The following is a 27,014-nucleotide window of genomic DNA, read 5'->3' as shown; positions in this document are numbered from 1 at the left end:
GAAATATTTCCATGTTAGGTGGAATATTCCTTTATGAAGTTAATCTGTCAAAAAGGTGGGTCACTGATTCCTGATCCTTCTGAAAGTTCTTTAAATATGAAATTATTACTTTTCAATAAATAATAAGCTTTTTTTAATTCAGAGTAATTTTCATGTGAATGTGCTTTACTGGAGGCATCCATGTTTGTCAAAGAACACTACTGCCACCTACTGGTTAGTGACGTCACGGTGCGGTATCGGCTGTTGATCAAGTCCCAGTGCTGTATCTGGTGTTTGTCACAACGCGCTATTATCCAAGTCATCTTGAAAACATTCTTCTTCCAAATGTTGGCTACATATTACGGGTTTTTTCTCTGGCCAGAAGTTCGATGGCAAATCCTCCCTCTTCAAGTTGGCGATCCAACGACCAACCCGTCCGTGGAGGATCAGGAATCAGAAAGGTGGAATAACTCTTTTTTTCACTTTTACCCGATGTATTCCAGCATCCAGCTGCCATGCACGTGGGCATTGTCAGTTTCACTATAGCTCTGGTGAATTTCAATGGTGAAGTCCTCTGGAAATCTTCAATAATTGTTGTTGATTGCAGATGTGTCTAGTAGTTCCCATTGATTTAGCTTGTAAAGCGGGGAGAATGGCGCTAGGCTTACCGCACCGTGACGTCACTGCTGGAAGATGGCAGAAGGGAGGGGTTACTATATTTGGGTAATTAACGTTAATTTATTTACCAATTAACGCTAAATTCATTAAAACACCGCAAACGTATTAGTTTTAGGTATAAATAATGATTCATTGATTATTCCTCGCTGACGGGACTTCTTTTTTAAGGAGGAAATGGGAGTGAACATCTTGATGTCGCCGGCTCAATTAAAGGTTGCGTCTTTGAAGAAAAACTTTTATCCAAATAAAGCATTGTTGGTTGTTTTTAAAGGCTGCACCCCAGCCACCATGTTTCCTCTGTCTATCCAAAGTGATGAACGTAACTCGCTCTACGGTTCATCAGAGCAGTTTGCAGCGAGAAGCTGCGTCAGGCATAGGCCTGGGCATCGAAAAGAAATAATAATCGCAACTGGTTCTAACCTTTCATTTCTCCTGGATTCTTTTAAATTTATTTTTTTAAATCCCAGGTTTCGATGCCGGTCCGTCGGCAGGGAATGATTTATCTGTTTTAACTATCCTTTAGAAATGTGTTATATTGAGTTCTACCTTCAGGCAACTAAAAATGTTGTCACAGTGTGTTGGAAATCTGATAAAAAACACTTTGTTCTTTTTAAAAGACGTTGTGGGGCGTTTCCTGCTTGGTGAGGGTGTACTTTACCCAATTATCATTGGTGGTTTGAATTAAGGCCCAGAGGGGGGGATTCAGCCATACTCTGGTGTCAGCTGACATCCGACTATTTATCCTCCGTTTGTCAGATGAAAGCGTGTTACCCTTTGTTGCCTGAAACTGAAATATTCCAAGTCTTTTAAGGTTGTGGCATGCACATCTTTTGATGAAAAGGGATATTAAACTGGTTTTTAATATGTTTATAAGCAGTTATGTTCTGCAACTATGTAGAAAGAGCTTAATCTCAATCATTTAAACCGATTCTTCAAAGAGACAGAAATCTCTGCCTGTTTTCTGCTTTCAGTTTTATCGGTATCGGTGCAACAGCCTGCAAATCTGTTGGGCTCGTGTGAGGGGGGGCAATACTAGGGTTAAAATAAAATAGTTTACACTAGGAATGATGTCATTAAAGTCACTTTTTCCATTTTAATCCCTGTGATAACCTTTTTAAGATGCTGTCAAGATGCCAACTGGAGTTTTTCTGAGCTTTCTATGTTTTTATGTCAACATCTAAAGACTTTAGTGTATCATATAACATGCTGTCAGAGGACAAAATATGGAGAAGAGAGAAACTGCACCAATTCTGTCCCTGTTAAATCTTTCCCACCCTTCCCAAGAGCAGCTAATAGAGAGGTCTCATACTGTGTTTTTTTTTTTTTTTTTCGTTCTTTTTTTTAATGCTTTTTGGTCCCCATCTTCAGTTTTTGCGGATGTCAGCGTAGACCACGGGCTCCATCTTATGGAATGAATTTTTACTGCCTGAGTGATCCAACTGGGCGTATATCACCGGGCCCTAAAACACAAAGACAAAAAAGCAGGAGAGAAAAGAGAATCGGAAACAGAGGTGAATACATTCAGGTCATCGGAAGCAAAGGGCAGATACCAACCTGCTGATTTTTATGATTGTTTCTCATAACTCAACAAATGTTCTTGTTCATTTCTGCTGTGCTAAACCAATAAATTGGTTGGATATATCAAAAAATATTAAAATCATAGGTGGAATCAGTAAAACAAGGCACCAGGCTGATTACCCCCCCCCCCCCAGCTCCTACCTGCAGCGGACCCGAGGGGCTGGTACACCTGGAGCCCTCCCGCCTGGACTCCACCTTCTTTACTGGCCGTGGAGCTTCTGAGCTCACGCCTTCCAGGGTCGTACATCTAGTTTAGGGTTACGATTTGCCGAGGTGTCGAGCAACCAGTCATTGCAACATGAACACAGATGATGGGACAACGACAAAAATAAAAGCAATGAGAGATGAGCACATGAGACAAAGCAGCTGTGAGAAGACAAGAGGGGCACTGATGGAATCTGGATGTATTATGTTGCCTTCATGGCAGAGGTAACATCAGGGTAAAGGAGTCTGGGTGTGGGAGGGAGCATTATACTCACAAAACAATGCAAAAAAGGGTTAAAAATGTGCCACTATGCCAAAACTGCAATATTTATTTATTACCTATTAAGCTGGCTTTATACATGCATCTCGCTTCTGCTAAAATGTGGGCAGAAATGTATGATACAGATAACAGTTCCCCAAATCTAGGAATAGCTTGGCACAGATTTCCCAGGTTACACTGCAAAAAGGGAACTGAAAGGAAGTACAATTTTCCTACAAAATGATGTAATTCCACCTGATTTTTGGTAGGTAAGCAAAATGATCTGCTAACAGAATAAAATTTTTGCGTAAAGATGGTTGATTAAAATAAGAAAAAAAATATATATATATTTATTTTCAGTGCAGAATATTTAATCATCTTATTTCAGGGCCAATAAACTCTATATTGTTTTATTTACCTGCACAAAAGCAGGGAAATTGTTTGCCGTTTTTGTTTCAAGAGATTCTGAATTTTTTGTCCTTTTTAGATTATTTTTGCAGTGCAGCCAAACTGGAACAGTGAGGTTACTAAACAAGGGGTGCGTTCAAGTTCATGGGCTGCGTCCTCAGAAGGCCAGATTCCTGGGCTGATTACATCATAGCGCGGTGAGGTCTGGTCAGGTACCAAGACTCCTGGTTATGCGGCCTTAAAATGCCTCCTTTTTGTCCGATTTGAAGGATGGGTCAGTTGCATCCTACGTAGCCTTGGTTTTCCCAGGATTCATTGCGAGTCCCAGCAAGCCGGCTGCTCCATGATCAGAGGAAAAAGGTAAATGGCACCAAACGGTGGTGAATATTGGAATTTCAGTTTAACATAATCCAATACCCCATTTACACTACCCTTGAAAAACCGTGCCGAGACCAGTCCGAGCTCAGTAACTGAGATAACTTATCGTGTGTAAATGAAAAGAAAACAGAACTGAACCGAGCTAGACACAACCGGACCGCGCTAACTGCAGACCAGTTCCAGAGGTGGGCTCGGCTCGGTTTTCCCCTGGCTCGGTTCTCTGATAACAAGAGCGCATGAGCAGAACGCGTCATCTCCGTCTGGCTGCACATCACGATTCACAGTCCATTCCAGTAGTTGGCGGTATTGCCCCTCCGGAAGTTGCTTGCCAACCAACACAAAAGAAAAAGAAGAAGAACAACTATAAACATCCACGAAAGGTTGCCGTCTTCGCCTGACCCTCAGCAAACACCGAAGTACAGCAATAATAATCAATTATAACTTTCTGAATTTTGATTTGCTCGATTCCCTCCTTCTTCGTCTTCTTCTTCTTCTTGTGTTTTATGGCGGTTGGCAAACACCTTTTGGTGCATTACCGCCACCAACTGCTTGATTTCCTCCTTCAATACTGGCAGTAATACCGCAGATCGTCACTAGGAGGCGAGGAGTCGAGGAACCGAGATAGCGTGATGTGTAAACGGTCGTCAGAACCGAGCTCGGCCTGGTTAACTGATCCGAGCTCGGACCAGTCTCGGCATGGATCGGTTTTTCAAGGGTAGTGGAAATGGGGTACAAGTATGTGAATAGTTCTGTCTGGAATTAATTAAAATTGTCATTTTAATGGTTACTGAGTGAGATATGTGGCCCATAATGTTTGATTTATCCAAATCAGGGGTCTGCAACCAGTGGCTCCGGAGCCGCATGCGGCTCTTTAGGTAGACCGCGTCCTTGGAAGACGCAGCCCATGAATTGGAACGCAGCCCAGGTCTCACTTTAGGGAACCAAGCTGAAATTAATAAGCTCCTGCACGTTGCTGTTTAATTAATTCCTGGCATATTTGAACAAAATTATAGAAAGTTAACCTATGAGCTGCGCCAAAGAAATTATGTTTCATCAAATTTTAAGTCTGCAAATTCTAGAAAATCAACTAGAAATTTACAAGAAAGTACCCTGCAGTAACTTTTAATTAAAGACACTACTTAAGTTCAGAGAAAACTAAATATCCTTTTTATATTTTTGAAAATGCAAATCATAAGAATAAATTTGCAAAACAGGATATTTCTAATGTGGTAAAATAAGGCGTGATAACAGAAAAAGATATGTTAACAAAGAAACTGTGGATGTCTGAAACCAAGGAGTCTCCCTAAAGGTTGTTCCTTCTGGTGTGACCAGTGGTGGAAGCTCTACTACCACCAATGCTGCCATAACAGACCAGGACCCCACCGCCTTTTCTACAAGCCCCCTGTCCCAAATATATATATATATAATTTTTTTTTTTTTTTTTTTTTAAGGGGTGGAACGGTTCACAAAATCCACGGTTCAGTTTGGTTCACGGTTTCATGGTCACAGTTTTCGTTCCGTATATGTTGATTGTTAGCCTGACATGTTGGTGGTTGTTGCTGTTAGCATAAACAAAACGTGTTGCACAATGCTTGCACACTGTTGCACTTTTATCCACCACTTTCTTTCCGCCGTCATCGTAGGTCACTCTAAATGCAAAGTGGTCCCATACAGCAGACCTATGAATAAGGGTGTGCAAAATAATCGTCATGACGATGCATCACGATTCTAATTTTTGTGATCTACTGCATCAATTCTTGAAGGCAAGAATCGATTATTAAAATAAATAAATGAACAAATAAAATACATAAATGGTTGACGCACATCAGCCAAACCAAGTGGAATATAACTTCCAGTCCAGCAGATGGCGCTGCGGATGTGTTGACGCTTTGTGTCGAAGCATGTCTGGCCGCGGGATAGTGCGACGAGTCATATGAAATAAAACATGGAGGACAGTGAGAAAATTCGCCCTGCGGCTCCATCACATTTGAAGTCAGATGCTTGGATGCATTTTGGCTTTAAAAACAAAGAAGGTAAAAACAGTTTCTTACAGTGTTCAGTGAAAATATCAATAAAGCATCGCAATATTTCACGTATCGCAATGCATCGTGATAGAATCGCATCATGGCATGTGAATCGTGATTCAAATCGAATCGTGACTTCTTTGCCAATACCCACCCCTACCTATAAAGTGCCGTTGGCGCTTCTTCCAACTCCTGTTCTTTCCCACTCGCCATACCCACACAATTCTCCACAACAACTGATTATTTTCTGCTACACCCGGCTACGCTGCTTCGCTTCTTCTTCTTCTTGTTTACTACTGGTGGTTGGCTTTGGTCGCAGTACCGCCACCTTCTGCTCTTGAGTGTAAACGCTTCGCCTATGAGAAAAAGGAGCAGCGCATGAACCGAACGAAACACACGCGAACCGAACCGAGACAGTCGAACCGAACGGTTCGGACGGTTTTCATAAACCGTTCCATCCCTAATATATATATATATATGTATATATACTTTTTTTATAAAGCTTTTCGAAATGCCACGTAATCACATTTAACACATTTTAATGCCAATTAAGGCCTTTATATAAAAAAAAAAAAAATTTAATAACTTTTAATGGTCCGCGGAAAAGCTGTGGATAGATAGAAGGAATTTATCTTTGCTGATCTCAGGTTTTCGATTTCTGAATCACTCAGCAGTCCAGATGCAGAATTGTTTGGATCGATCTCATAAACCACCCAAATGGACAAAGCTCTACGAATAGAAGCTGGGCAGGAGAGAGGACGACTTTTACATCATCCAAACTATTCCTCCAATTATTATAAAAGCAGAGGATAAAAATCAGCTTTAGACTTTTCTTTCTGGTTCCATATATAACGGAGGAGCTAAACCAGTCATCAGATTACAGCAGCAGTCCCCTGAGCAGGGATCACCCCCGTTTCCAGAGTGTGCCGTTCTCCCTTGCATACAATGCTATGGGGAGGGAGAACTAGACTCAGGATGGTGAATCTACAAACCACTGGACAGACAGGACATCCTTCTTCCTGGATCTATAGGCTTTGCCCTGAGAGGGACCCATTAGTGACTGGTCTCGGGGTCTGTTGCTGACAGGTTTGGTCACACCAGAAGAGATTATCATAGTAAGGTATGAAGAGGGGATTATAAAAAGAATAAATTCATAATGAAAAAATGATTTCATTGCGAGTCTTATTATTTTAAATCTGAGCAAACTTGGTAAGTAAAAAAATAAATAAATAAATAAACTTAACGTTTCTGTAGGTAACCAAAGATAAAGACAAAACATGGAGGAAAACACACAAAGAACAGAGGTTGCTTCAGACATTTACATGGACATCAGTAACCTGCTAACCAATAGAGACCTGATTGGATATGGGATGGTTAAATAATGCATGCAGTATTAAGTAGTATTCTGCAAGATAATGATGCAAATTTGGCTCTGATCCAATCTGAGTTCATTTCTGTAAATCAGGAAATGTTCATTGGGTCAAAAAGACTTATAAAACCTCACGTTTAACACAGAGGAGCACTAGTGATGTGCCTATTCTAACTAGTATGGTTTATGTCTTGGTTGATATTAAGTCAGTTCAGTTTATTTCTATAGCGCCGTTTCACATCATGTCATCTCAGGTCACTTTCCAGTTCACCAGATCATCCAGTCAGATTGATTCAAAGTTTTCTATCTAAGGAAAACCAGTTGATTGCATCGACTCATTGACTTGAAGGCAATCCCTCCCACTAAGCATGCTTGTAGCGACAGTGGAGAGGAAAAACACACTTTTAACAGGAAGAAATCTCCAGCAGAACCAGACAGACTGGCCTGTAAATTAGCTATAAACTCTTTGAAATCGAATTTATAAGTTGAATGTAATGATTGAGATTAAAAATGTTACCCTTCTACTATAATATAAGTATTATGTCTTGCTTGGCCTTCCTTGTATTTTATTTAGCATTTCTTTTTCTGATGCAGTAAAGATTATGTTTGCTCCTTTATAACTTTGTTCCGAATATTTGACTGTTCATACTTTTGATCAAATTTTAATTATTTTTTTTAGGTTTCCATGACCAATTTTCCCCCCATAAGTGTGTAGTTGTAGATTTCTGTTGGATATGTTTTTTTTTTTTTTTATCATAATGTGTTTGTTTGCTTTTTAAAAGGAAAAGTCTGGTCTTATTCAGAATTCAAACTTTTGATTATTACAAACAGTTCAATAAATGATCAGTGTTTTTAATTCAGAGTATTTTTCATGTGAATGTGCTTTACTGGAGGCATCCATGTTTGTCAAAGAACACTACTGCCACCTACTGGTTAGTGACGTCACGGTGCGGTATCGGCTGTTGATCAAGTCCCAGTGCTGTATCTGGTGTTTGTCACAACGCGCTATTATCCAAGTCATCTTGAAAACATTCTTCTTCCAAATGTTGGCTACATATTACGGGTTTTTTCTCTGGCCAGAAGTTCGATGGCAAATCCTCCCTCTTCAAGTTGGCGATCCAACGACCAACCCGTCCGTGGAGGATCAGGAATCAGAAAGGTGGAATAACTCTTTTTTTCACTTTCACCCGATGTATTCCAGCATCCAGCTGCCATGCACGTGGGCATTGTCAGTTTCACTATAGCTCTGGTGAATTTCAATGGTGAAGTCCTCTGGAAATCTTCAATAATTGTTGTTGATTGCAGATGTGTCTAGTAGTTCCCATTGATTTAGCTTGTAAAGCGGGGAGAATGGCGCTAGGCTTACCGCACCGTGACGTCACTGCTGGAAGATGGCAGGAGGGAGGGGTTACTATATTTGGGCAAAAATGGCCGCTCCCAGACTCAGTGATCGTCATGAAAATGATTCTTATTTTTTATTTTTTTTTACTGATTAACACAGAATTCATTAAAGAAACGCGAACATATTAGTTTGAGGTATAAATAATGATCCATTGATTATTCCGCTGACCGGACTTTTCCTTTAACTGAATATTCATTAATCCTAAAGGGAAGTAAGATACCTGAACTGTTAATGACTTGAAAGAGCCGTTTAGGTTGGCGGGTTCATTTTAATTCTGTAAATCTATTTCTGTGTTATTGGCGTTAAGTATCAAGTATAAATAAAGCTTGATTGATTATATGATTGACTGATGAGAATGCGGACGGTAGTCAGGTTACGTGATTGCATGTAAATGTGTGATTCGGAACGTGCTATGTGCCGCTTGGCTCATAGCAAGCGTATTAGTGGTGTTAAATGAAGGTTAGTGTGAGGTTAGGACACAGAAGGAGAAAAATGACTGACACCAGAGCAAACAGCAACCCTGAAAATCACCCATGGAAGCAGTTAGGGCTGGAAAGTGGCCAACAACAGCTGCTTTTCTTCCTCACCACCAAGTTCAGTACATCTATGATGTCTGAGGTTAAAACGTACCACCAGAGTGCTGCTTGAGCATGCAGAGTACGGTTAAACTACCTCAAGCATACAAACTGTAATCAAGAGCTAATATTTATTGATTGAGTTAAAGCATCCAAAGCCCGGTCCATTATAATTTCTTGAGACTGAGAAAATGATGCAGCTCCCATGCAGTAGGGTTAGAGAAGTCAACAAACAGGATTTTTGGAAGGAAAATAAGACATTCGTCTTTAGCTTGGCTTGGTAGAGAACACAAACATGCAGCCAATATAATCAACCATGCAATTAAAGACTAATAAACATTTTCTGTTAGGATTAGAATAAACAACAATAAAACAAAACAAGGCAATAAATACTTTAAAGTAATTTCAGTCTCTTCTGCATCAAACTAAATGGAAAAGTAAAATATTTAATGTTTCTACTTTTTCCAAATAAAATCAGATAAATGTTGCTGAATACAAACACCTATGGCCAAAAGTGAAGAGTTCTGCCACTTTAGAAGTTGTTTGCATGAAAAAAGGGAAACTTAACTCCTGTATACTTGTTTAAAGCATTAAACTGAGCGTTACTCACCCTTCGTAATCGTGCCGGTTGTGAAGCACCCTTATGGCGAAGCAAGCGGCGACAGCGATGATGATGAGCAGAAACACAGCAATGCAGACTGCCCAGATTATAATCTTCGTGTTGCTCTGAGGGAGCGACTCTGCAGGAACACAACAGCAGCAGCAGTCAGAGAGTAAAACAATGATTGATACCACAAATATAACATTGTTTTCATGTTTCAAGTGTAGCAGGCTATTGTACAAAGCCTCTCTGAGTGGAAAAGGACTTTATAAAGAAAAACCCGTAAGACGAATGTTTATCGCCTTTACAATGAAAAACAGCATTTCTTTACTCTCTGCAATACAAACCTCAGGTCTGATTAACACATTAAAAAGAAGCGCTGGTCCTATAACATAAATTTAAAGCGCCACCTGCCTGTCAGCTGCTTCACTTGCCTCTAGTCCAGAGGGGGATTCAACCATTAGGCAATACTAGGCTGTTGCCTAGGGCCCCATAAAACTCTGTTTACATGTATGGCTAATACAACTACAGTTTATTTGTGCACATTGATTATATTTTTGAGAAAAATCCCTTTGCTAAAATGCCATCAGATTATCTCAGGGAGATTTTTAAATTCCTCCCTGAGATTTTTTTTTTACGTCTGAAAAGTAGAACATTTCCGGGAAAAAGAGGACGTCTGGTGACCCTACCATATCAACAATTTGATGTTTCACAGGGTTCCTACAGCAGAAGTCCAGTTAAATTCAAGACTTTTTAAGACTTTTTAATGCCACTTGAAATAAAAATTTAAGACCAAATTCACAAGAAAAACCTGCTTGCGACAACTTAACCCAAAGCTTTATTTTAACATAAACCACTGCGCTAATGTTTCAAATTTTGAAAAGCTTCCCATACAGGAAGAAAGCTAAAAACACACAAATGACAGATATATTTGAACAATTATTTAACTGAATTCACAAACTTTGTTTTAGCAGGGAACAAAACAAATCAGTTTTAAAGCCCCAACATAACCAGTGCTAAGTCTTTTTAGCAGCTATTTTTCTTTGTATGGTTTTCTTAGTATGTTTGATTTGGGGATAAGTGGAGGCGTTGCAGAGACAAGGGTGGAACTAAACTGAGAAATACCGGCTGTTTCTCTGTAACTCCATTTTGACGCTTTGTGTTTCGTGCTTCGCATGTGCGACTCCACTGCCTTAATTCCCATCGTTCTGAGCTTGAATGACTTCTTGCACTAAATCCACTGAGCCTCATGTATGTTCCCTGGTTTTAGCCGTGGAGGAAACTCTTGGCTGGAGACAATTTTGGTTACATTTACACTTGATCATGTTTTCCAGACAAAAAGTTAATGGAGCATCTCCCAAATGTCCCGGCCGCAACAACGCTTTTATTGGTTCCGCTATCAGGACGGAACCAATAAAAGCGAGCCGTTATTTTTTTTTTTTTATAAAAAAATAATGTTTTTTCAATTTTAATGTTTTATTTAGATTAAAAAAATGAATCGTAATAAAAATAATCCTAATTATGATGTTTTAAAAAATAAGACCTACGAAAGACTGATTTAAGACATTTTAATACCAATTAAGGCCTTAGTTTTATTTTGAAGAATTCAATGCCTTTTAAGACTTTTCAAGGACCCGCGGGAACCCTGGTTTCAGTGAGTGAGTGCTTGTTGCTATGATGCGTCTTTGCTCAGCAGATTCGCTCGTTGTAAACCGACCAATCAGAGCACAGCTCATCTAAATATTCATGATCATTCCATAAAAGGAAGAAAACCTGTCGTTTCATTCTAGGGCTTTTAACCAGGCTGCATTAGAGCTCATAGAAAAGCTAATATGCCATTTTCAGACCAACCAATGTTACGCACCCTATTAGAGACCTGAAGGACCAGATACCCTATAGAATCATTCTATCACCCCACAAAAGAGCTAGTCTCTAAAACAGACATGGCTATGACTAAATGCTAACATGTTTACTAGCTGTCAGAATTCAGTTTATTTATCTTAGGATACATTTGATTGGTTTTTGGTAAAACTCCACCAGCAGCCACTGGATTTATGATCAACCTGGAGCTGTTCCGCACAAATATATTGCAATTTAATATATCTGAAAAAAATGTTGGTTTTTTTTATGTATTTAAAAAAAATATCACATTTAATAATTTTTAATGCCAATTAAGGCCTTAATTTATAAAAAAAAATAATAATTTAATGACTTAATGATTTTTAATGACCCGCAGAAACCCTGTTTAATCTACGTTTAATCGAAAGTTTCAGCGACAATCACCCAGATGTGCCATAGAGTTATGTTAAACAGTTTTATGACTTTTAAAGTGGAAAAAAATAACTGTCCACCTGGAAATATTCTGTGGTCTGCTGAGAAAATGCACAGACAAAGCAGCCTGACAGGTTCCATGTTGCTCTTTTGGTTTGAAATGTGCGTTTATGGCAACCGTTTGTCATCAAATCTAAAGCGGCTTGTTTGCCTGCAGCTAACATGTTCTGTTTTTACATGTGATCCTGAGATAGAGAGCAATCTCCCACCAGAAAGGAGCTGAAACCTCTGTAGACAAGTCATCACATGAACTTGTTCACACCATGAAAATAATTGCAAACATGCAGGCACATGTGGGGCTGTTTGCTCAGTCCTCCTGGATACCCCTCAAATAAATGCCAAAGTCTCTTCACTACAATAAAGTTAATCACCACTTTTGATTCAGGTTTACCAGTTTTATGCTATAGACCAATAATCGGAAGGAAAATAAAACAAGGCTTTATCATTTTGCATACTTTCAAAAATCAAAAAAATATGGGGATTAGTCTTGTGTCTTTACTCTTAGAAATAAATCCAGTGCAAACGATTGCCTTCAAAGGTCACCTAATTGGGAATTAAAGTCTGTTATATGGTACGGTGGTAAGTTTCCATGTGTCGTAGACGGTAGACATAAACCAGAACCAGCTCTGGTTAGAAAAGACCACAATAAACCCTTTTAACCTATGAGCAAAATACAACAGAAAAAATGTTACTTGTCACCCCAATGTTACTTGTCAGACCCATGTCTGCTTTCTCCTGAGAAAGCAGACATGTTAATTTTTCTAAAGAAAAACTGCTAAATAAAAAGTTCCTCACAATGCAACAGTGAATATTAGACACCGACTTGTTTGCAACTGTTCTTCTTCACTGAAATTTTTTTTTAATGTAAGATGAAAAATGTAAATGTAAAAACTCAAGATTTGTACTTTATTATGTTGTTTAATTTTCTTTTTTCTTCGAATTGATATTATAAAACTGGTATCGAAAAATGCATTGTTCAGGAACCGGTATCGAAGTGAAGGTATCGGTATTGGTACCGGCACCGAAAATTTTTGAATGATACCCAGCCCTACAAATTCCTATAAAGAATTAGCAAAACAACTAACAAGTAGCTCCGAAAACTGAAGTTCTGCAACACCTAACTTCTGCTGAACGTTTATCGGCACTGAAGGCGGCGCTTTACAAGTTCTATCAGGCAAAGATCGGGTAATCTTTCAGTCTTTACAAATCCATGTACAAGTTTGAAAAAAAAAAAAATATATATATATATATATAATAATAATAATAATAATAATAATAATAATAAATATATATATATATATATATGTATATATATTATATATTGGGTGGGTATTGCCAAAGAAGTCACGATTCGATTCGAATCACGATTCATAGGCCATGATGCGATTCTATCACGATGCATCACGATACTTGAATTATTGTGATGCATTGCAATATTTTCTCCTCCATGTTTTGTTTTTGAATGACTCAGCGCAGTATCCCGCGGACGGAAATGCTTGTGACACAAGGCAGCGTGCGTCAACACATCCGCAGCGACATCTACTGGACTGGAAGTTGTATTACAGTTGTTTTTGGCTGATGTTCACCAACCATTCATGCAATTTTATTTATTCATTTTTTTTAAATTAATAATCGATACTTGGCGTCAAGAATCGATGCAGTAGATCACGAAAATAAGAATCACGATGCATCGTCATGACGATTATTTTGCACACCCCTAATAAATATATTTATATATATATATATATATATATATATATTAGGGGTGGAACGGTTCACAAAATCCACGGTTCGGTTTGATTCTCGGTTTCTGGTCACGGTTTTCGGTTCGATTCGATACATGTTGATTGTTACACCGAAATTCCATAAAAAATTATGAAATTAATGAACAAATCCCCCCAAAAATAATGGATTGTAATTATTTTAAATGATCCGCGGAAACCCTGGATCTTTTCCGTATGTTTGCTGCTTTGAATTTAATCTTCTGGCACATGCTATCTAACCTGACAACAGCCAGATGCATGTCTCGCTCTGCCACATGCATCTGGCTGTTGTCAGCTTACATGCTCTCTACCATCTCCAAGGAACTCAGAGGGGAGCAGACGAAGCCACAGCGGGGGCTGTAGGCTTTGCTTTGAGCAGCCGGTCTGGAGCGCAGCGGGGCGGAGCGGGGGTTGCTGACGGAGTATGAGGGATTTCGGGGTTAGCATGACATGTTGGTCATGTTGCTGTTAGTATAAACAAAACGTGTTGCACAATGCTTGCACACTGTTCCACTTTTATCCACAGCCATCGTAGGTCACTCTAAATGCAAAGTGGTCCCATACAGCAGACCTATAAAGTGCTGCTGGCGCGTCTTCCAACTCCTGTTCTTTCCCACTCGCCAGTCCGACACAATTCTCCACAACAACTGATTTTTTTCTGCTACATCCGGCTACGCTGCTTCGCTTCTTCTTCTTCTTGTTTACTACTGGTGGTTGGCTTTGGTCGCAGTACCGCCACCTTCTGCTCTGGAGTGTAAACGCTTCGCCTATGAGAAAAAGGAGCAGCGCATGAACCGAACGAAACACACGTGAATCGAACCGAGACAGTTGAACCGAACGGTTCTGACGGTTTTCATAAATCGTCCCATCCCTAATATATATATATATATATATATATTTGAGAAGCATCATTTTCCTTCCACTTCACATGTAGAAGCTTTACAGCTATAAATCCAAAGGTCAACTGAAATCTAAATATATTACACTGATTTCTGAGGTTATAACAGGACAAAATGTGATGGAGTTCTAACGGTGGGAGACCTTGGCCAAGTATGATTTCACATAAACATCTGTATGGGTGGACAGTCTGCTTTTAAACAGACAGATATTTACCTCTCAGAACGACCCTGAGTTCTGTTCGAGCCGGAGTTCCTGCTATGTCTGGGGGGTTCTTCACGTCGCAGAAGAAGGTCCCATTGTCGCTGAACTGAGCCGGGTTCAGCTGTATCGAGGCATCCTTTTTGTTGATGTCTCCAATAAACTGTACCCTCTCTTTAAATTCTTCTGGCCCAGGATATTCTTTTCCACTGAAAAAATAGTAAATCTACGAAAGGAAAAGGAAATATAATTAGAAACTATAAAAAAAAAAAAGGAAGTATGACAACTGGTGGACGGCAAAGAAAAGCCACAAATAAGTGTTTTATGTTGTTTTTGACCTATAAAGTTAAAACAGTACATAACATAACATGAATGAATGGTCCATGCATCCTAATAGACTCTAAATTCACTTTTAAATCCCAGATCAAAAACATGTGCAATAGAATCAAATTCAATATTACAAATTTCTGTTTCATAAGGTCAAACTTGTCACTTCAGGCAGCTAAAATGTTCATGTACAGTATGGTTCTGTCGCACATCACCTACTGTCTTACAACCTGGTCACAGGCAAATAAAACCTCACTAAAACCTTTAGAATCTCTTTACAAACAGACAATAAAACAATTGTGACAATTGGGAGATTGGGAGCCAGTTAAATGTTTGATGGCAACAAATAAATAAAAAAGGATTATTAAGGAAACCTTCAGACTCTGATGGACTGATTAGATGAACAACATCAAGGCAGCATTGTGCTGAGAACCGACCGGGATATTTCAGATTTATGAATTCATTCAAATAATTTGTTTTGTTTATAAAAGCAGCTCAGGTAGAGAATCACTTATAAGTTGTAAATAATTCATAAAAACAAAAAGATCCCCATTGATCTGGTAAAGCAGGACATCTCTCTAATGCTTAATATGGGAAAGAATGGTTGTGTTTAGGCCACAATTTATTTTATATAGTGTTTTCCCCTGATAATTTGATTATTTTTATTATACCAATATATTTTCATAATAAACACGCAAACCTGCAGTCTCATTGTAATGTCAATCTCTACAATCACTAGGTAATATTATAAATATCTATATATAAATATCAATTTCTAAGGCAAGGCAAACATAAAGATAGAGATTTTCAGTTCATTGGTGATAATAAATAACAGCTTTAATAATAAGCTTTTTAAGAATGATTTTTAACACGTCGTCTCAGAATTGTGCCAGAATCACACTTCACATCTGATAAAGTTGATCTACGATTGAGGTTTGATATGAAATGACAAACGTGTGAGAAATGATGATACAATCTGGCTCCAGTTCCCCCTCAGACACCATCTGTGTCGCCAGTTTACCCACTATCCAAAATATGTATATCTGTGTGGATGGGTCAGAGATGGCGTGAGGGAGCAGGCATTTCGTATTTTATAAATCACAACCATTGAGCAGACTTTGGTGTATGCAAGTTACAGGCCCCGGTTTGTTTGTAGAAGAGATTTATAAATGGAGCCCCAGCACTTTTTAAATCAGGGAAAATGTAGACCCAGAAAATGTAAAGGACTAGTCCGCTCATATTCAGAATTCAAACTTGAAATGATTCCATCCTGTTCAATAAATGATCAGTGTTTTTAATTAATAGTAATTTTCATGTGAATGTGCTTTACTGGAGGCATCCATGTTTGTCAAAGAACACTACTGCCACCTACTGGTTAGTGACGTCACGGTGCGGTATCGGCTGTTGATCAAGTCCCAGTGCTGTATCTGGTGTTTGTCACAACGCACTATTATCCAAGTCATCTTGAAAACATTCTTCTTCCAAATGTTGGCTACATATTACGGGTTTTTTCTCTGGCCAGAAGTTCGATGGCAAATCCTCCCTCTTCAAGTTGGCGATCCAACGACCAACCCGTCCGTGGAGGATCAGGAATCAGAAAGGTGGAATAACTCTTTTTTTCACTTTTCCCCGATGTATTCCAGCATCCAGCTGCCATGCACGTGGGCATTGTCAGTTTCACTATAGCTCTGGTGAATTTCAATGGTGAAGTCCTCTGGAAATCTTCAATAATTGTTGTTGATTGCAGATGTGTCTAGTAGTTCCCATTGATTTAGCTTGTAAAGCGGGGAGAATGGCGCTAGGCTTACCGCACCGTGACGTCACTGCTGGAAGATGGCAGGAGGGAGGGGCTACTATATTTGGGTAAAAATGGGCGCTCCCAGACTCAGTGATCGTGACAAAAATTATCATTTTTATTTTTTTTAGTGATTAATGCTAAATTCATTAAATGCCTGCAAACATATTATTTTTAGGTATAAATAATGATCCGTTGATTATTCCCTGCTGACCGGACTTTTCCTTTAAATGGGTGAAATTGTGTCAGAAGGCAAAGAATGCTTTTAGATTTCATGGTGTCGGTTGAATGGGGAAAAAAAAGGGGGGATTTGGGGGGGTTTCTAAAAAGTTATTAACGTACGGCTTAATAAACACCTGGACAAATCCGAGTTAGCTGCTAAGCTATCCCGACCTGAAGCCTTGACTAGAATAATTTTATTATCAGGTCAGACTCAGACTAAGGTTTTTATCCACAATGACAAACATAGTTGGAGGAGTTCAGGAGGTTTCTTTGATCCAAACCCTTTAAAATCAAATTTAAGGAAAGGTTTTGAAGTGGCTGCATCATGCTGAGGGGCTGCATTGATTCAAAACGTAGTACAAACATCATGGCATATTCGGATTAAAATGTTTTTATGTTGTAAAGCTGAATATCAACAAGCAGAAAAGGACTGATTCCAAAAAAGTTTAAAAAAATCAAACCACTGGACTTTGTTTTCCAAGTTTAAATACATTTTGCTTCCCCTACAGGAGGCTTTCTAAATAAAAAAAACTATAAAAAAAAGTCTGTGAAACATCTTCAAACTTGGAAAACAAACTTTTTTGGAATGACTGAGAATCTTCACCAGCATACAGAAAGGACTGGTTTGCACTCAGTGCCAACCTAATCAAGTACGAGACTTTAGCTTCTCCTCCTTTTTGAACACTACATGATTCCCAGCAGCAGGAAGTGATACAGATGGGTTTAAAACTATTGACAACCTAAAAGCAATAAAATAGCAGTTATGGTTAGAAGTCGTAACCGAAAACAAGGCTGTCTTTGATTTTTATAACAGTGGAGTTACAGGAAAAGCTGCTGATACTAGATAGCAGGTAATAAAAGTAAAGGTGAACTTCAGGCAGAGACTGGTCACCTGAAACCAAAAATGCACTCAACAGGAAATTATTTGACATCATAGAATTATATATTTTGATAGCTTTAAAAATTAAGGTTTTGGTTTTTCTGAAACATTTAAATGTTTGTAATCATTATTTTCCCCTAGTTCACACTTTTACCAGCACATCATTGCTTTAAATCATTGCTGCCATGGATGGATGGATGGATGGATGGATGGATGGATGGATGGATGGACGGACGGACGGATGGACGGATGGATGCATGGATGGATGGATGGACGGATGCATGGATGGATGCATGGATGGATGGAGAGATTGATGCATGTATGGATGGATGGACGGATGCATGGATGGATGCATGGAGGGATGGATGGATGGATGGATGGATGGAGAGATTGATGCATTTATGGATGGATGGATGGAGGGATGGATGGATGGACGGATGGATGGATGGATGGATGGATGGATGGATGGACGGACGGATGGATGGACGGATGGATGCATGGATGGATGGATGGATGGAGAGATTGATGCATGTATGGATGGATGGACGGATGCATGGATGGATGCATGGAGGGATGGATGGATGGATGGATGGATGGAGAGATTGATGCATTTATGGATGGATGGATGGATGGATGGATGCATGGATGGATGGATGGACGGATGGATGGATGCATGGATGGATGGATGGATGGATGGATGGATGGACGGATGCATGGATGGATGCATGGATGGACGGATGCATGGATGGATGGATGGATGGATGCATGGATGGATGGATGGATGGATGCATGGATGGATGGATGGATGGATGGATGCATGGATGGATGGATGGACGGATGGATGGATGGATGGATGGATGGATGGATGCATGGATGGATGGATGCATGGATGGATGGACGGATGGATGGATGCATGGATGGATGGATGGATGCATGGATGGATGGATGGATGGATGCATGGATGGATGGATGGATGGATGCATGGATGGATGGATGGACGGATGCATGGATGGATGCATGGATGGACGGATGCATGTATGGATGGATGGACGGATGCATGGATGGATGCATGGAGGGTTGGATGGATGGATGGAGAGATTGATGCATGTATGGATGGATGGACGGATGCATGGATGGATGCATGGATGGATGGATGGATGGATGGAGAGATTGATGCATGTATGGATGGATGGACGGATGCATGGATGGATGCATGGATGGATGGATGGATGGATGGAGAGATTGATGCATGGATGGATGGATGGACGGATGCATGGATGGATGCATGGATGGATGGATGGATGGATGGAGGGATGGATGCATGGATGGATGGATGGAGGGGCACAAATTAAACAAAAAGTGATATGATAGGGAATCCAAAAGGACAAATGGCTAAAAAAAATAATGAATAGTCTTTTAAACAACTTTGACCTACAGAGAAAGACAGACAAAGGCTACAGTAAAGCTTTCCCTCCAAACAATCTGTGTCTCAAACCGAAAAAGGAAACTGTTGGTTTAGTTGAACAAGAAATGGTTGAAACTTCAGAGAGAGAAAAAAAAAAAAAAAAAACAGGTTGTGCAACAAACATTTCCCAAATGCTGACAGCATGCATCTGCTCTGGCATGACTTCTCTGCAAATTAGAGAGCTTCAGGCCATGTCATTACTTTCACAGGAGACCATAGCAAAAAAGGGGAGGCTCTGGCAAAACCAGACAGTTTTTGTTGTTGTTTTGTTCTTTTAAAGGGGCTGGAATATATTTTTAATAATAGGACATAAAGATGGACTTTTTAGGCTGTTTTTTAATTGGATTTAGTGAATTTGAGCATGTTTTAGGGGCATAATCATTTAGCACTTAATTTTTTCCTTAGAAGGTTCAATAGATTGTATGAGTTAAATCAATTATTCTACCTAAACGGAGTCAATATGCTTGCTGTGATTTGGTGACGCAAGCATAATAATCACAAGCAGCCTGAGCAGATACGGTTTACGTGCAGCTGTATGATGCAAACATAACCACAGAATGACAGATGTGTGGAAGGTAAAACAACGAAAATACAAAAAAGTGGCCCAAACAAAGCAGGGGACGCGAAATCGTCACTTTCATCTCATAGGAACAGCTGCAGCGTTTATTTATGGTCAGGGCAGATCGACAATTGCAGGAAACCATCCTGGGACTGTGTGGGGAACTTTCCAGAGGGGACACCAGCAGCAGGGACTCACCACATATGGAGCTTTGTAGTACTGATGATCAGGCTGATTGGACTGGAAGCTCCAGGTCACAGTGGTGTCTTTGGTCACCACGTCGCTGGACTTAAAGGTGCATCGCAGGACTCCTGTGGTGCCGTTCTGCACTATCACTTCAGGGTCGGTGTATATGTCGACCGCGGACACGGGTCCTGTAACTGTTCAAGGAAGAGAACAGAAAACATGGCTGGTGTTAAGGAATGCATTAGTAACAGGACATATGACTTAGTGCATGTCAGCAGGGGGGTGGCCGAGTGAAAACAACTGTGTTAAAACGACGCACGGCTCAGCAGGGGGGCAGTGGAGAAACAATGAGTTACAGGAAGAGTCAGGCTGCAACAGCATGTTTCTGCCAAAACAGAAGAGAAAAAACATTTTCTGCTCGTTTCCCCTACTTTTGAATTTTTGGTTATTTCTCACCAAGTATTCATCTTATATGCACCAAAATTCAGACTTTGAAAAGCAACATTTATGCTTCTTCTTCCAGCGTTCCTACAGCATAAGGCAAGTTAAATCCAAGACTTTTTAAGACTTTTTAATGCCACTCGAAATAAAACTTTAAGACCAAATTCACAAGAAACACAAGAAAAACCTGCTTGCGACAACTTAACCCAAAGGTTTATTTTAACATAAACCACTGCACTAATGTTTCAAATTTTGAAAAGCTTCCGATACAGGAAGAAAGCTAAAAACACACAAATGACAGATATATTTGAACAATTATTTAACTGAATTCACAAACTTTGTTTTAGCAGGGAACAAAACTAATCAGTTTTAAAGCCCCAACATAACCAGTGCTAAGTCTTTTTTGCAGCTATTTTTCTTTGTATGGTTTTCTTAGTATGTTTGATTTGGTGATAAGAGGAGGCGTTGCAGAGACAAGGGTGGAACTAAACTGAGAAATACCGGCTGTTTCTCGTAGGGATGCACGATATTGGGATTTTGGCCGATATCCGATATGCCGATATTTTAAAACTCATGTAGCCGATAACCGATATCGATACCGATGTTAAAGCTGGACAAAAATAAGTAGTCATTGAAAATATCAGTTTTGTTATCCATTTCTGACACTTTGAAAAATAATATACTCAAATATATTTTCATATGCTGAAATCAAATTGATTTTTAAAAACGTGGTATCGATCTATTTTACTTTCAAAATCTCGTGAAATTTCATCGTTCTGTTACAAACTCTCGTGATATTTTGCAAATTCTTGTGAGATTTTGTTAGTAAAATAGATCGATACCGCGTCAATATATCAACATATAAAAATATGGCAACATTTTGTGAATTTTCGGTGGATTTCGTAGCATAATGATGACATATAGCAATATTTCATTAGTAAAAGAGATTGATATGGTGTTTTTAAATGGCAATATATCAGCATAAGAAGATATTGGGATATTTTAATGTATCAATATTTTTCCCCTCTTCTTTAGAAGTTTTTAAGTCTGTAAAAAAGAAGTTTTTGAGGAAGAAGGGTTAGAAGCTGATCAAATATCGGGTTAAATATCGGTGGGATGGCCGATGTCCGATATTCAGTTTTAAGGCCGATACCGATAGGGGGCCGATTATATCATGCATCCCTAGTTTCTCGGTAACTCCATTTTGACGCTTTGTGTTTCGTGCTTCGCATGTGCGACTCCACTGCCTTAATTCCCATCGTTCTGAGCTTGAATGACTTCTTGCACTAAATCCACTGAGCCTCATGTATGTTCCCTGGTTTTAGCCATGGAGAAAACTCTTGGCTGGAGACAATTTTGGTTACATTTACACTTGCTCATATTTTCCAGACAAAAGTTAATGGTGCATCTCCCAAATGTCCCGGCCGCAACAACGCTTTATTGGTTCCGCTATCGGGACGGAACCAATAATGGAGAGCCGTTTTTTTTTTTTCAAAAAAAAAAAAAATTGTCAATTTGAACGTTTAGATTACAAAAATAAATCGTAATAAAAATAATCCTATTTATGATGTTTTAAATATTACGACCTACGAAAGACTAATTTAAGACATTTAATACCAATTAAGGCCTTGGTTTTATTTTGAAGAATTCAATGCCTTTTAAGACTTTTTAAGGACCCTGGGAACCCTGTCTTCTATCCTCTACTCATGGCCTCCAGTGATGTCATAAGGTTCTGTAATAACATACCTTAGATAAGCTAATTATGCATCCACCCTGTTCACGTCATCTAGCTTGAAATATGATACGGAGTTCAATGTGGGTCAAAAATGCAAAATAGGAACTAGGGGTGGGCGATATATGTTGAATATACTCGATGTATACCCTAAGCCTATTTATGACGTGATTTGCACCAGTACACATTTTGACAGGAGTCTAATAATAAGTGAGTTCATTTTATTCAGGTTTGCTTTGAGGAGTGTACTGGAGCTGATCTAGACACATTTCTAGAAAGATAAGAGGAGAATAAAGCACCTAAGGGAAATCTCTATAATTATATATATTTATGAATTTTAAAAAAAATGCAAGGCAGAAGAATCCAAAAAACAAACCAACAGGGATTTAAGTAGATCCAGAGTTTATTGGGAGCCGTGATGATTATAGTCTAAAAGCTGCTGGGAAGAAGGATCAGAGACGGTGCTGCTTTGTGCATCTAGAACTCAGCAATCTGTCACTGAGGGAGCTAACTAGCTCTTCAACTGCCTCATGACCTAAAAAGCAATGCCAGGGTGTGCAATATCACATCATAGTGGACTGTTTGAAGTGCAAGAATGTTGTCTTATATAATGATCATGTATTTATATCCTAGTGTCATATTTAGCAAATGTGACATTCTGCTCACATCAAATACTAATGACTTTGTCAAAAACCCTAAACGTCTCAGTCTAATGGAAACACAGCACAGAAGAACAAAAAAGATAGAAATTGCACCTCATATTGCCATTGCTGGATTTTCTAAGTAGTTTTTAAAGTCGTAGGGAAGCGGCTGTTCCAATCGTTGCATTTCCGAATTCTCCCGACTTTACTTGAATGAATAAAGTGAATGTGATTGGACGATTATCAAGGGGGCGGGATTGTTGTTGCGGAAGGTTTGCAAGCAAGATTGGTGGTGGCCGGTTTCTCTGAAGCATCTTGCTAACCAGTTAGCAACTTAGTGCTAGTAGGTTCCCAATGGGAAATTCCATTGGGACCAAGTAGCACTAAATTGGTGACATAGAAACGACGCTGTCAAGGAACGCTATGGACAGAGGAAACATGCTAGAGGAGGAGAGTTTAGTGTCGGAGGTCGTGGATGAGTCTCCTCCGTCATCCATTTTTTTATTTAGAGGAGGAAAGCGGGGACGAAGATGTTGTGGAAGAGGACGCCAGGGCGGCAGAAGCTTGGTTTGGTGTAGAAGGCTTCCAGCCGTACATGTTTGAGCCCTTGCCTCGCAACGCTGCCAGTTCTGTTAGCTCTACGCCTGCCGAAGACACAGACGTCCATCCCCGTGAACAATGGGACGGAACTCAATGGGAAAGGAAAGGATTCTGATTTCAACCGTTGCGTATATTAGCTGCGACATATGAACCAAGATGCTATGACCGAAAACATTTGATTGACAGATGACCGTTGGTATATGATTGGCCGAATTTAGGTGTTCAGGCTGAAGTAGAACTAACTGGCCTGCAGAAGATAAAGGAAAAAAAAAAACAGATTTTAAGACAGGATTTTTTTTTAAATAAAAATTTTCTAACTTTTGGGACATTATGGTCTGATAAAGAGTGCATTTATAAACATATTTAAGCCAGAATGATTTGAAATTGAAATAGGATTTCCCTACGACTTCTATAAAAACATGGATCACTTTGTGTTGATCTATTGCATAAAACACGGTAAAATTCAGGGCAGAATGAGACATTCCAGTAGAACAGTACATGTAGAGGCTACTAATCAATAACTAGTTTTTCACAGCTCCATTTAAACCTCACCCAATAAAGAAAGAAAAAATTCCCATGACTGGAAAACACGTGACTTTCAGAGCTTTCGAGTAAAGAAGGGAATCTAATAGCCTGCATGTCAATAACTTCAGCGAATGCATAAGAAAGACAAACAACTCAAACATCATTAAAACTTCAGTTGGACAAGATTCATAAAATAAACAGGAGGTGTTTGTCCTCCATTTCCACCCTGTCAGATGATATCAGCGTTAGATTTAGAGCAGACCACTTCTGCTTTCCACACGTTAGAATTTAAGGACATGTATCTTTAAAGCGGTACTTTGACTTTCCGTCTGTTACGCTGCTGCCTGAGGATTAAAGATCCATTTCAACCTTTCAAAACATTGGATCTGCTGCATAAAATATTCCCAAATGGCTCAGAGGAAAACACTAACTCGCTGTTGGAAAAAGGAAGCTGTTCAATTTTCTGCAAAAATAACCAAACTACGACGATTATGGATTCAGTTGAGTTTGCTTATAGGATACTTTAGACTGGACAATTATGTCTGTTTGAAACTCCTTATTATTAATTTCATCTGATTTAAGCAGATTACTCACACAATCTGAGCTGCAAACCTAACCTTGATTCACTGTGGAGTTGAGTGCTTTGCAATGATCATAACGTCCCTCGCTTATTCACTTTTTGCTTCTATAATTTGAATTAGAGGCCACTTTTCATTTAGGCTGAATGTGTAATCTATAATGTAAGTAGTAGATGAATAAAAAAATTTTTTGATGCTGTGACTTGACCAGAATAAAATGCTGTTTAAAAATGTAGGACTGAATAAAGGAATAAACTTAATTGTAACTCATTTAGACATTTCTGTTCCTATAAATGATTTACATCAATCCTGGAGAAAATATAAATGAAGAGGATATTTAACCATTATTGTTATTTATTTCTTATATTGTGCGTAAATGGTGGGACAGTGATTTTTGTTTTTAAGCATATGCACTGATCGATGGCACTTTATAAAATTTCGTTGTTCTTGTGACAATGACAATAAAGATAAATTGAAATTGATATTAAATTGAAATTGAAAATCTATATTAACAAAGATCAAACAGACTTCATCTCACCGAGACAAACGCCTGATAATGAAGATGCTCTTGAACGATTTGGCTTGCATCGCAATTTCTTTTAAATAAGGTAATTATTAAAAAGGGGAATAAATAAAGAAGCTAATTAAAAGATGTATCACTGTATAATTTAATTTCTACCTATATTGATTTGTTTATTGTATTTTTAGGGGGAAATAATTGTATGCTTATTTATTTATTCCTGTAATTATTTTTAAATATGGCACAGTTGGTCCTCCATACAGTGTATCACCACTTTGCTGCAGGTAAATAAAGTCTATTTTTATTCTAATGTGTTCCAGTCTGCAGGATGCTGAGAATAACTCCATGCTGAGCAGCTTTTTCATTTTAACTCCAGAAAAATGAATTAATAACATTTAATGCTAACAGGCTGCCTGTCTGCTGGAACACAGGAATGAGCTGTTATCTTTTGGATTTGGGCCAACAGGATGATAAGAGGCGGAAATTACAAACCAGAACTACATCCACAAATACAAGACAAACTGCAAAAAAAAAAACATCTTTGATTTAAAAAGATAGAAACACAAACAGGGATTTTTCTCCACTGGGTGACACGTAGGTAAATACGGGGAATAACGGTGCTAGCTACTAATTAGCTTAGAAAAACAGCTATTATATTGCTTAGAAGGTGAGATTTTAAATGTGTAAAAATAAAAAATAAAAACAAGTAACTGATTGTTTCTGATAAGAACAGATAGTTTATTCATGGTTGAGATGGAGCCCCCCCAACATGGGCGGCAGCTGCCGTCTCCAACCAAACTCCATTCAAATTTCACTCAATTTAACGCCTGCTATCTCCAAGGTCACATCGGTTAGTTTGGATCCGTTATAAAGGAACAATTACACGACAAACACGACTTTTTCAGTGTTGAATCATCATCGGCTCCATCTTTGAGGCTCGGAGAAGCTTTTTTAAGGCGGGGAAAGGAGGCTGGTGGGGGCAACGATAACATCGCAGAGCTATTGAGCCTGTTATTTTCACAGGAAAAAAGCTGGAAGCTTCAATTCCCGCATCAGAGGAGGAACAATAAGCCCGGTTCACGATTTAATACTCACCAAATATAAAGAATAGCAAACAACCAGAGCATAAAACGCGCCTCTTCGGCCATCTGGGCTCCATTATGTTGTAAACAGGAGTAGCTCCTCTGCCACGACGATGAAGTTAGCTTCCGACTGCTAGCTTCCAGTTCGCAGGCGGTTAAAGGGACAGTGCACCATTTTTATGGTTTCCGTTGCTCAAAGGGGAGCTAGACTTATGGGACACCAAAAAAAAATTAATTAATCAAATAATAATAAAAAGGGAAGGCAAAATCCTTTGGGTAAAAAAAAAAAACAGAAAAGTTTACGGAAGACGATTAAGGCCACTAAAAAAATAAAGAAAGTTAACTGATTTTTAAAAGTCTGAATTCTGACAGCTAACAAACATGTTAGCATCAAACCATAGCCATGTCTGTTTTAGAGACTAAATTAGCTCTTTGTTTTAATCACCTTCTGCTCTTCCAACAAATCATCACCAGGGGCCCCTCAGGGACGTAAAAAGTCGCCTAATTCCCTAATTTTCCACCAACGTGTTGCTGTTCCTCCGAAACAGCTCACATCTTTGTCAGTGAAGCTGAGTGCTCCACATCTCCATCTACATTAAGATCCAACATTCTGAAATCAAAGTCAGAATTCTGAATTTTTCTCATATTAAACTAAAATAAATGTAAAAATTACTTTTTAATTTTTTTTCAGGGGCCCTAAAATCCTCTTCCGTAAAAGTTAGAGGCAAAAATAAATCATTGTTTTAGAAATAGAAGGAGGGCCAAGCTGGAGATTGTTTTTTTTTTATTTCGAGAAGATCGTAACATTATGAGT

The 27,014-nt window shown here is 39.0% G+C and overlaps 1 protein-coding gene across 1 annotated transcript; it reads right to left on the bottom strand.

The window, feature by feature from the left end:
- Positions 1 to 1,981: 1,981 nt before the first annotated feature.
- Positions 1,982 to 26,371, bottom strand: mpzl1l (myelin protein zero-like 1 like). Its single transcript, XM_038308747.1, has 6 exons — positions 26,214 to 26,371; positions 20,094 to 20,275; positions 14,663 to 14,873; positions 9,465 to 9,594; positions 2,377 to 2,482; positions 1,982 to 2,117 (listed from the first exon to the last, which is right to left on the bottom strand). Exons 1-6 carry the CDS (start codon positions 26,275 to 26,277, stop codon positions 2,022 to 2,024), a joined length of 789 nt encoding a protein of 262 aa, XP_038164675.1. The 5' UTR covers positions 26,278 to 26,371; the 3' UTR covers positions 1,982 to 2,021.
- Positions 26,372 to 27,014: the final 643 nt, after the last annotated feature.

This window comes from Cyprinodon tularosa, unplaced genomic scaffold (genome assembly GCF_016077235.1).
Source record: "Cyprinodon tularosa strain WSP-4 unplaced genomic scaffold, ASM1607723v1 ctg646, whole genome shotgun sequence".
NCBI lineage: Eukaryota > Metazoa > Chordata > Actinopteri > Cyprinodontiformes > Cyprinodontidae > Cyprinodon > Cyprinodon tularosa.
The sequence above is the reverse complement of the archived record's forward strand: the minus strand, read 5'-3'. Positions and strand labels throughout refer to the sequence as shown.

Coding starts and splice junctions, on each gene's coding strand:
- mpzl1l (XM_038308747.1), bottom strand. CDS start 26,277: ATGGAGCCCAGATGGCCGAAGAGGCGCGTTTTATGCTCTGGTTGTTTG. Junction 9,595..14,662: donor ACTCAGGGTCGTTCTGAGAG/GTAAATATCTGT, acceptor GTGTTCCTGCAG/AGTCGCTCCCTCAGAGCAAC. Junction 2,483..9,464: donor AACCGGCACGATTACGAAGG/GTGAGTAACGCT, acceptor ACCCTAAACTAG/ATGTACGACCCTGGAAGGCG.